Genomic DNA, 12,046 nt, shown 5'->3' with positions numbered 1-12,046 from the left:
CTGCACCACTTTGTGTTGGTCTATCACACTAACAGTGTTTTCACACCTGATAGCCCGGTGACTCGGTTTGATTTGGGACCAAAATTGCTACATTTGTTACCTTATCAGCTACTCTGGTTTTCTTCCACACTGCACTGTGTCAAACAAACCAAATCCTTTGAAATCCTGTTCCCCTCCTCACCTGTGGGGGCGCTACACAATGAACCACTGAAGGAAAAAACACAAAAACCTCTGAAGAAGACACTGAGCACAACTTCCTTCAAAAATGTAAACAAAAATGGAGCGACGCCAAATTTTAGTGATTGTTTGATTTCTCATTGGTGTTTGGCAAAAAAAGACAAACTGTTTCTCCTGCTAGCGCTGGGCTTGCGTGTTTATTTAAGGGTGCATTCACACCAGGCCTGTTTAATCTGCTTTAATCCAACTCCTCTTCACTTGGAGAGGTGTGAAGGCATAATCAGACTCTGATGTGGACCAAAAACTTTACTCTGGTCTGCCTATAAACCTAGGTCCTGGTTTGGTTAAAGTGAACTCTGGTGAAGTTGGAATGCATGTGCCTATGCCAAGTGGCGCGGAGTCCCCTCCAAAAGCAGGAAGAAGTCTACAGCGCAGGGCATTCTGGGTAAATAATACAACCAACACAAATGCAGGAATCTCACACTAATAGAGAAATGGCTTGTTGTCTTTTCTAAAGACAAAAGAGAAATCCTACAACCTCTAAAATCTGACGCTACTCCATTTTTGTTTAAATTTTATGTAGAAGGAAGCTGCCAGTGTCTTCTTCAGATGTTTTTGTCTTGTTTCTTCAGTGGTTTTTGGTGCAGCACCAGAAGAACTGGTTTTTCAAAGGATTTAGTTAATTTGTGGAAGAGAACCACACCAGTTGAAAATATAACTGATGTTGCAAAATGGTCCCCAATCAAACGAGTCTACAGGACTATCAGGTGGGCAAACAACCTCGACCCTTTTAAAATAATGGGAAACAATGTACAAAAGTTCAAAGGGCAATCCCAAACAGTTTATTACAATTTTACACTGACATGTTCTTTGTGATGAACGTCACAACCCCAGATATTTTAAAGGTCTGTATTTTAAACCATTCAAGGACTAGCAGTGAGCATTTCCTTCACTCTGGAAAACAGACACCATGTCCATTTATAGACATTATAATGGAGCAGCAAGGAAATAGTGGGAGGAGAAGCAGGCAGAGTCATCGTATGGAGGTAATAAATCCCATTTGGGATATAAACATAGGAAGGGGCAGATAGCAGTGCTGCTGTCAGTACTGGAATCTGAAGGTTTTCCCTCCTGTAGAAGATTATTAACATGAAGAGAAGGTTTTGGTTTATGGAAACTGTATTTATTTATTTATAGGTTTATTTATTTATAAGTTATCAAGTCACTCTGACCACCGATGCTGGAATTTAGTAATGCTTTAATGATATTGTGTGGATCGCTTTTCCTCACTCCTGCATCTGTTTGTCTACAGGTGCAAAAGTGGTTGAATTTGACAGCAAGTGCTTGTGTTTGTGTGCAGAGTGAAGGACTTCCAGAGAAACAATAAGTTTTCTCATCCATCCAAACCAGGAATAAAAACTAGAAACACTGCTGATTATAATCTGTCGTCTTTTATCTGTTGACTGTATAATTTAATTTCCATTGATCATACATCTGCACAAATTGGAATTATGAAAGCAAATTTGCTCCATGGAAAGTTGCCAATTTTGAAAAAACTCAAGATTTTTGAGTTTTTGCATTTCCCTTATAAATGTACGCAAAACTTTGTCAATATTTGGCTGATCTTGAAAAATAAAAAAACACACATTTTCACAGTGTTTCTATTAAATAAGAATTAAAATCACAGGTGAATAAGTTTGTTCACATAAGTCATTGCTGTCATCCTCTTACTACTTCCTGTTGTCTTCTTCGCCGTTTCCGACAGTAGTAACATCCGGTCATTGATCACATGACTTGTGTGATGCAAAAAAAGTGTTGACTTGGTTTTGCAAAATGCACAAAATTTAATACAGCTGAAAAAACACACCTGCGTTTACATTGACCAAAGTGGAGTTACGAAAATAAAATTTGGGGTGGAAACTTTTGCAACACAGGAGTCATGTGATCAACAACCAAACGCTTCTGCTGGCGGAAAGGAGAAGAAAACAGCAGTGGTATGGGGGAAAGTTTGTTCTTTTATTGCGTCAATAAACTTATTTATATGTGATTTTCATTGCGTTTCTTGTCAAAGGTAAACACAGCAATTGCGAAGTTGTGTTTTTACGGCAGCAGTGGAATATTGACAAAGAATTGCGTCACATTTGAAACCTAGCTAGTCTAGCGCAAAAATGTAACAAAAAACTGAGTTTTTGTTGTTGTTTTTTTTTAAATTGGCCTGCTTCCATTAAGATAATTTAATTCCAATTTGCACAATTCGATGGAAAAATGAAAACTACTGCGGCTCATACCATATTGGTGTTTATGCACAATGGTGCTGTAAGACAAGAGCTAGCTACTCGCCGGCTCCTGCTCCTTAAATAACACGCAGTAATGCTGACTGACAGACAGACAAACACACGGGGCCGTGCAGATCTAAACTTGGGTTTCACCGGGTTCACTCTGCTCCCTGTTCTATTTTCAGATCATGACAGAAAATGTGCCAAGCTGAACCAGCCGGGAAGTTAATGCTGCTGCGTTACTTCCTCTCAGATTCAAACTCAGATACCAGCCCGAGGGACATTTTAGGGCTTCACACACAGAAAGCAACGCAACCTCTCGACCTGTGTGTGGAAGGGCGGAGATGTTTTTTAAGATATCCTCTAAGAACGGAGGTCCACTTACGTAGGAGCTTCTCAATGTGCGTGTGTGTGTGTTTGCACTTTGTTGACCATGTGTGGGTTGTGTGTTGGGTGATAGAAGTGGGAAAAACAGGAAAGAAAACAAGATTTTGAGGGTGTGCATTACAAGAGGTGGGGAATGGTGTGTTTTTGTTTTTAACTTTTGGAATCAATGGAGATCAGGAGTGTCCAAAGTGCGGTCCGGGGGGCCATCCGTGGCCCTCTGAATGATTTTGTGTGGCCCCTCTCTACAGAGTGTAGAGAGGGGCCACACTCTAGAGTGAGGCAAAAGTGACCTGTAAGCACAGGTGATTGATGCAGATGGATAATTTTGTTTTCAATTGATTTAGATTAATAATTTTTGCAGACAAATAAAATCTTAAATTTACAAAAAAAAAGTTAAAACATTCATTTACGTCTAAAGTGATTTTTGCATTTGCAGTGATTTTGTAGTTTTATAAGACTACAAATATATCAACTCTTTCTCAGAAAGTAATCAGACCCTCAACCCCCCCAAAGTATTTACTTTTTATGACCCTTTGCTAAAAAACAGTTAATAATTAGTAATTAATCATCTGAGCAGATAAGACAATAAAAGTCACATAAATTTTTGCATTTAATTAAAAAAAATCATAAAAGAACCTGCATGTGCTTTTAACTTGACTATTTTGGCCATTAGGACAAAAGGTTTGAACACCACTCACTCAAGAAAAAATGCTCAAAGATTGATCAAAAGTCTCGTTGTTTTTAATCAGTAATATCGTAATCCTGAATTTATGTCCAGTTTTACAAAAAAATGTGTGCTACTCATGGTTTTCCAGTCAATCGGGGGTTAAATTCCGCAGAGATTATAATTTTAAACTTTGCATTAGTGTAAATTTAGGTTTGATGCTAATTACATTCATTAGGTATTTAAGGAATGAAACAATCATAATGTGTTATTTCATCTATGCAATTAGGACTGAGTCAAATTACACACGTTTTACACAAAAATTATAAATTTCTTGGACATAAAAACATTTTATTGAAAAAGGACATTTATTTTTTAATTCCACTTCTTTGATTTTTCTTTGTTGAACTGAAACGCAGTTCATGATAGATTAAAGTCCTTGAACTTTGGGACAGTTTCTCCAATTGTGTCCAGTTGCATCATGAACGACACAATGAGCATTGTTTTTATTTCCTTCTGTCTGGTTGAATCAAACTCTGCGTCTGGATTTGTTCCTCTTATCCATTGAAACTGAACAAAAATAATGGTAAAGGTCTTCATCAATAACCGGCGATGGTTCACATCCCTGTGTGTGTGTTTATAGTTTGTCCTGGGATGACCTCTGTATAAATACTATGAACTGAATTTAGATCTTTAGGGCTCCTCTGTGGTTGATAACCTATTCTGGCAGTTCATTGTCCTGTCTGACCCTCCCGCCTCACTTTCTGCCTGACAGGGCAGGAAATCAGAGCTCAGGACTTCATGTTGCAGGAAGTGACAGAAAGATAACACACACACATAAGGACATTGTTTGTTGGTGGTTGTTATTTGAGAACCGATTAAAAAAAAACCAAGCTCAGGTTAGCTTTGAAATCAAAGTTGGTACTGATTAGGTTTTGATTTCAGATATCAATAAAATGTCCTATTGAAGAGAAGAAAGACTAGAAGACAACGCAGTCCATATGAAGCAGAGATTCAACCCTAAGTACATTGAGTAGAAACATGTCTGTATTAAATAACATGAAAAAAGTCACGTTTATTTATACAACACGTTTAAGCAATAAGGAAGTTCGAAGTGCTTTACATCATAAAAAATATAAAATGTACAGTCACCAATTATGAAAGACGCAACAAGCATTACACTTAGTCAAATGCCACAATAAAAATAATCAATAAACATAAAATAAATTGAATAATATTTCATCTATGACGTTTCAAAATCAGCTCTAATCAGGTGGGTTTTAGTCTAGATTTAAATGAACTCCGTATTTCGGCTGTTTTGCAGTTTTCTGGAAGTTTGTTCCAGATTTTTGGTGCATAGAAGCTGAATGCTGCTCCTCCATGTTTGGTTCTGGTTCTGGGGATGCAGAGCAGAGCCAGAACCAGAAGACCTGAGAGTTCTGGAAGGCAGGAGATCTTTAATGTATTGTGGTGCCAAACTGTTTAGTGATTTATAAACTAACAACAGTATTTTAAAGTCTATTCTTTGAGCTACAGAGAGCCAGTGTAGGGACTTTAGAACTGGGTGATGTGCTCTAACGTCCTGGTTCTATTCAGAACACCAGCTGCAGCATTCCGGATCTGATAGATTTTTTTAGTCAGATCTGTGAAGAAACTGTTGCAGTAATTGATGCGACTAAAGATAAATGAATTTCCATAGACCTTTCTGAGACATTAGACCTCTTATCCAGAAAATGTTCTCCAGGTGATAGAAGGCCGACTTTGTAACTGTCTTTATGTGACTCTGAAGGTTCAGGTCAGAGTTCATCACTACTCCTAGATTTTAGACCTGATCTCTAGTTTCCAGCTGTGGTATCGTTCCTCCTGAAGTTCAAAAATTAAAAACTTTAGCTTTGTTTCTGTTCAGCTGGAGAAAGTTTTGGCACATCCACACATGTATCTGTTCAGAGTCACCTGGTGACATCTATAATGTAAAAATTGAGACAACAGCAACTTTAAGTTGCTGTTTTTCTGTTGCTGGTTCCATGAAGATGTAGCATAAAGCTGAAAAGTGATTGTATAACAAGAGTTCAGCTGTTTTTCAGCTTAATTTATTCAAAACGACTCATTTATCTAATAGAACAACATTTATTTATTGAATTTTCAAGTAGCAGCTTCACTGGAATCCTTTTACATTATATTCTTATTTTCCTGGATTAAGAACGATATCATGTTGCAGTGTCAATTATAATCTTTCAATTTGACTGTGCTACTTATCCAACATTTTTTCTTTCTGCTTCAGGGTCAAAGAAGAAGACAAAGGTCATTAAAAACAACCCCAACCCGGTCTGGAACGAGGTGGGTTTCATGTTACCCAATTATCAAAATATCAAACTTGAAGAGAAACTTCACATTCTAATATGCCAGAATATTCTTGCAATATTTTGACATATTAATATGTATATACATGTATTACCTTTAATTATCCAATTAATTTATATTTCTGAATAAATATATTCTTTCCTGGAGTTTCAGATTTTAAGAATAATTTTTCATCCATGTTTTCAAACACATGTTGGTCTGATTGATAATCAAAATGGAAAATTTGTTATTTTGTCATACAAGCTAATCTATACCTACCAGAAATCTGTAGAATAAGTCAAAGTTAATGAATTTTCCAGTAAATACAGACTTTTAAATAAAATACTTACTCAAACAACTAAAGTCCAGCAGCACCATAAAACCCTATACTCATGCAAATAGCATGTTAGAATAATTTTAACCAAATCTATGTGATGTTCAGAGTTATTCTATTTTGAGAATTTACCTTTTGATTTCTCTATGCAGATAAAACATTTTAATGCTTTTATGACGTTATTTCCCCTCTGTTAGGGATTTGAATGGGACCTAAAGGGGATTCCTCTGGACTCTGGAGCAGAAATTCACTGTGTGGTCAAAGATCATGAGAAAATGGGAAGAAACAGGTACAAAATTTAAAATGTCTCACTGTTAGCTTTTACGAAGAGTTCATATTTGTGCATTAGCAATAAGTCAGCAAGTTGTTTGAACAGTTTTAGTTCCAGTTATTATTTCTAGAGGAGAATATTTTGGTATTGACCCGATACAAATAAATACAGAGCCAGTATTGCCAATATTGCTACTATCAATGTTGATACATCAAACTACTGACACTTAGGTGTTTTTGTGTATTTTTCGTTAAATTAAAGTTTACAAGTGTCTGCAAAATATGTTAATAACACATTAACAAGATAAATAGAAACAATAAAATAACTAAACAAATTTTTGTGATTTTTTTCTAAATAAACAATGTGCAAAAAATTATAATTTGAGAAAAAAAATTTGAGGAGGAGGTGAGAAACTACAACACAAAAATAAAATTTCACAAGGCAATTTGAAACTAAAGTATTCATCTTACAATTTTAGTATTATAGTTATGATGTGACTTTGCAAGGAGTAAAGCTTCGGTATTAAACAACATTTCCATCAGCTGCACTCCTTCTTCGTCTCCAGGAACCAGAGTTGGGTAGTTATATTTACTCAGTTACATTCACTTGAGGAAATGTTTGGAAAAAATTTACTTATATGAGTGCTACGCTGTACTTTTTATTTTTACTTGAGTAATTTTATTATAAAGTATTTCTGCTCTTACTTGAGTAAAAATATGTTGAGTACTCTGCCAGCAATGTATGGTAAAGATTTGGATGGATGTACTGTTTACAAATAGGAGTAAAACCATGTCATTGTGTGTAATCTGGGTTTACTGAATGGGATTATTTTAAAAGAAAAGTCCATGTAAATGTTTGTCTTCACTGGTCTGATCAGGTTTCTGGGTGAATGTCGCCTCGGTCTCAGAGACGTTCTCAACTCTCCCAACTTTGCTGCCACCTTCACCGTCTCCCTGTTGGACACAAAGAGGAACAACACCGGGGTGAGCCGATCAACTGATACAACTCCAACACGTCAATATCACTGATCCATAAACATACGAGAAACAATAAGTCACACTAAACTCCATGCCACCAAAACTCATTTAATTTAAGCTAATCTACATGCAGCTCAAATATTAAACATAGCCGAACAATTCTGTTAACTAAATGAAACCTGGAGATGTAGGTTTTATTAATTTTGTGCAGTGCGCCACAGCAAAAGGAAAAATAATGGAAAAAAAACATTAAAGAATAACTCAAAGCCACTTCTTTCTCGCGCTCTACGTGAACTACGCTACACACAGACGTATCATGATTCAACCCAAAAAAACCACTCAAACATTTCCTTCACAAAAAGCAGAACATTCAGTCAGTTTCAGTTTTATGGTTTTAGGCTTGATGTTTATTTTTTTGCTATTATTAATAAGCAATCACTGTGGTTGATTAGCTACTGCTGCCATTAGCTAAGCTAACACAGCTAATTTAAACGCCTGCTCTACTGATTATCTGTTAAAGTTGGTGTTTAGGTCACATTTTAATTTTTTTTTACCTGAACCAAAATAGAACAAATCCCACATCACATCTACATGTTAAGGTTTTCAAAGTCACGCTAGCATAACTGAACTACTTCCCTCTCCCTCGCTATTTTTTTTTCTTAATTAAAACTTTTTTCTGCTCTTACCTAGTTGTTGCAGTGTTGACAATTAGCAGCTAAGCACAAATTTATCTTTTATATCACATTTAAGATTTAGTCCGTTACATTGATAACTTAACGGCTAAAACCAATGCTAGTCGTTGTTAGCAAGCAGCTTTTGGCCCTCCATATCGAGATGGGGGCGTGACATCAAGCTCTCCAGGGGGTCCATATAACAAAGATTTTTCACAGATTTGTGATGGAAACAAAGCTACACTCTGTGCCAACCCACAATGCTTTGCGTCCACCAGGCCACGCTGACCCTGCAGGTCTCCTACATCCCTCCTCCAGGATCGGCTCCCGTTTTCCATCCTCCCTCACAGCCGGAGTCCCTTCCTCACAGCAACCCCAACATAGAGCTGGACACAGTTACAAGTAAGATGATCTGCGTAAAAGCTAATCAATAACCGCACACATGACAACAGTTGGGTTTTCTTCTAATAAAACATGGCCGCCCGTTTTCCACCCAGTGATTTCTCTGGATACTCTGGGCGAGGAGGACACAGAGAGCATGATCATGGTGGAGCCTGCGGAGGAACCGGGAGTTGACGACAGTCAGTCCCTGGTGATCGTCGGCCCCCCAGGGCCTCCTGGCCAGGAGTCGCCCACCAACCAGACGCCCAAACGCTTCCCGCCGGCCTACAACACGCATGGAGGGCTGAGGAAGAGGAGGAGAGGCACCAGCAGTCAGCCCAAACAGCTGGCCAACAAACCTCAGGACATACAGGTGGAGCTTTATACCGTAAAGGATTCAAACAGGCATGAAATGTAACTTCACTGACTGCCTGTTGTAAACAAATCTGAATTTATGTTTCAAGGTCAAGTCAAGAACTCTTGTTAAAACTGACTCTGCAGGTTATCAGTGAAAATCATGTTAAAAATTAAACGGAAATACAAATTCAACTGATACAAAACTATGACAGAGTATTGGAGCAAATAAAATAAAACAACGAGAATAAAGTTAATATTAAGAAAATTAAGTACAAGATAATATTACAATTTATTCTCGTAATTTTGTAACTGCATTTTCAAAATATGACTATTCTGCTATTGATACTGATATTATTTTTGTAATATTAATTTATTTTCAAAATATTATTGCAGCTTTATTTTCTAATTATTTTAACCTTATTTTCAAAATATTATGACTATTCTCCTGTTATTGCAACTTTATTCTGGTATTATTTTGACTTTATTCCTGTATGACTTTATTTTCCTAATTTTACTTCTCAAAATATTATGACTATTCTCATAGTTTTACTAATTTATTCTCCTTTATTTCAACTTTATTGCTGTACAACTCCATTCTCGCAACATACTAAATTTGTTCTTGTAATTATATTTATTTTACTTTTTCTTAGTATTGCCCTAATACTCTGTCATACAAAAACAGATAATGGAAACTTTTTTCAAGTAAAATCTTAGAAATCATGAATGCACAAATGGTACTTTTTGCTGCACAGTTGATTGACACAAAATATGTTTCATTTAGTAAATATGGACGGGATGTTTGACCTTTAATGACCTCTGGAAGCAATAATTAATAGCTTTAAAAAGACATTAATACAAAAGAACATTTTTGATTCAGGAACATTTGCCAGCAGCGTGGCTTCAGAAAACCAGTTTCACTCGGTGTTGTAAGGAAGCCGTTGTTTACCAATTCTCGCTCAACAAACCGTTTCTGCTCAGGTTCGTGTTCGGGTCGTTGAAGCTCGACAGTTACCTGGAGTCAACATCAAACCCGTAGTGAAGGTGGCAGTCGCCGGGCAGACTAAGAGAACCCGCATCAGAAAGGGAAACAACCCAGTCTTCGATGAGGTAAGGAACTCTTACTGCAGCGGTGTGCAATGTGAGGCCCGAGGGCCATTTTTTAAAAATTACAAAACAGACACACCAAAACATAAAGTTAAGTGGAAATTTTGTTATTTCAAGGACCAAAATGACAATAATTCATAAAAAATATATATAAAAGAAATCAGGTGACAGAAAATGTTTCCAAATCTTTTTTTTTTTCAATAGAAAACTTATGAAGCTTTAACAAAAACTGCAGGTGTGTGTCTGTATTTGTTGGATTTCTGGTTAAAACATGCTTGTTTTTAATTTAATGGGTAGAAAATCCAGAAATTTTACTCAAGTAAAAGAAGAAATAGATCATAATAAAATAAATAAATAAAGTAAGAATAAAAAGTACAGCGTAGTAAAAATACTCCTAAAAGTACAGTTTTTCAAAGAAGTTACTTAAGTACTGTAAATGTAAGTAGTTACTACCCAGCTCTGTTCTTGGGCATATGAAGAAAATATTCACACTTTATGTAATTAGGTTGAGATTTCCACAGCAAGTTTTATCTTCTTAACCTGAAAATGTGAAATACAACTCAAAGAATTGTTGCTTTTATTTTATTTCAGAAAATGCCACAAACATCCAGTGACTTTTTACCCAGAAACACACTTGGGCACATCCATTAATTAAACGCAGCTTTTGGGTTTTAGAAGAAAATTCTTATTTTTGTTGCTGGAAGTGAAATAAAAACATTTAATAGAAAACAAAGTAGAACATAATTGTTCAAACTGTAAAAATTAGGCAAAAATCATATGAACATATTTCTAAAATTAAAATATCGCTTCTTTAATGTATAGTAGTGCAGGTAAAGGATAAAACATTGACAATAATATTATTTTTGCATTTTTAATTGCGGAGAAAAAGGCTTATTTTGGACACCACTGCAAAGGACTTTATGTTTATTTTCTGTCAAACTCAAACATTTGTCGATTTCCATCTGTAGACATTCTTCCTGAACTTTTATGAGACGCCTTCAGAGCTGTTTGACGAACCCATCTTCATCACTGTAAGCCTGAATTTAAATTCTGAAACACGTTACAAGGCAAATATGTTGACAACCTATTTATTTTATTCCTTACAAGCTTCAGTTTTCTTTTATTTTGGTGATATGAACACAAAAGAAGCAGATTGTGATCAGGTATTTCCCACCACAGGTGTGTGACTCTCGCTCACTAAGAACTGATGCTGTAATCGGTGAATTCAAGGTAAAACTTTCATCTCAGACGTTTTAATTTTTTACTAAATTTGTCCTTCCACCTTCTCCAATAGAACCAGCTTCAGTTTTAATTACCTACTGAAAGCCTCTGCAATCATAACGGAGGCTCAGACGTCTTTGCTGAACATTTTGTGTCCAAGTTTTACTGAACAAACAACGGCTCGTGTCCTAGCAACAGAAAACATATGAGATAGTGACAAAAGACAAAACCACATCCTGTTAAGCATTCTTCAAAATGAAAAACTTCCTCTCTCCAAATAAATCATGCTTTGTACTTAAATATGTTTCACTTCACCTTTTTGTAATTATGTACAATAACAAGTCACAACCATTTAAATCTAAAATCTATTATGTTTCACTACAGTTGGATGTCGGCACTGTCTACAATGAACACAGTAAGTGCGTTTCTGTTCGTTTTTACACTTTTTGCCATTTTATTGACAGGTAATTTTGATTTCCCCACCCTTTAGGACATTGCTTTTTGAGGAAATGGCTTCTGCTGTGTGACCCTGACGACCTCTCTGCCGGGGTCAGAGGTTACCTGAAAGTCAGCGTGTTTGTCCTGGCAGCTGGAGATGAACCACCGGTGAGCAAGAGGCATGGCTGTAGATGTGGAAAATATTCCACACTTAAAATAAGAGGACCTCCTCCTCTATTTTTCTCTCTTCTTAATGTGCTTCTTTCAACTTTCCAAGAGAAAGATGAACTAGAAATGCAGTTTAAAAGAAACGTTAGCATGTTATAAAAAATATAAGCAAATTACTTGAAAATATTTGTATTTATTAAACTTAAATGCATGTTGATATAAATAGCAGTTATTGATTAAAGAGTTAAGATAAAGTTGACTGATGAGCAGCCATTTTCTT

The 12,046-nt window shown here is 36.2% G+C and overlaps 1 protein-coding gene across 13 annotated transcripts in view; it reads left to right on the top strand.

The window, feature by feature from the left end:
• dysf (dysferlin, limb girdle muscular dystrophy 2B (autosomal recessive)) overlaps positions 1 to 12,046 on the top strand; it is an 88,076-nt gene that overhangs the window by 5,236 nt on the left and 70,794 nt on the right. For all 13 annotated transcript variants that reach the window (XM_028039159.1, XM_028039160.1, XM_028039171.1 and 10 more), the window contains exons 2-11: positions 5,786 to 5,841; positions 6,376 to 6,467; positions 7,327 to 7,432; positions 8,376 to 8,499; positions 8,595 to 8,851; positions 9,814 to 9,942; positions 10,908 to 10,970; positions 11,119 to 11,169; positions 11,545 to 11,575; positions 11,651 to 11,766. In XM_028039159.1, the coding sequence (XP_027894960.1) occupies positions 5,786 to 5,841; positions 6,376 to 6,467; positions 7,327 to 7,432; positions 8,376 to 8,499; positions 8,595 to 8,851; positions 9,814 to 9,942; positions 10,908 to 10,970; positions 11,119 to 11,169; positions 11,545 to 11,575; positions 11,651 to 11,766 (1,025 nt within the window). The remainder of the gene's footprint in view (positions 1 to 5,785; positions 5,842 to 6,375; positions 6,468 to 7,326; positions 7,433 to 8,375; positions 8,500 to 8,594; positions 8,852 to 9,813; positions 9,943 to 10,907; positions 10,971 to 11,118; positions 11,170 to 11,544; positions 11,576 to 11,650; positions 11,767 to 12,046) is intronic.

Source organism: Xiphophorus couchianus, chromosome 14 (genome assembly GCF_001444195.1).
Source record: "Xiphophorus couchianus chromosome 14, X_couchianus-1.0, whole genome shotgun sequence".
Lineage (NCBI taxonomy): Eukaryota > Metazoa > Chordata > Actinopteri > Cyprinodontiformes > Poeciliidae > Xiphophorus > Xiphophorus couchianus.
This window is presented reverse-complemented; position numbering and strand designations above follow the sequence as displayed.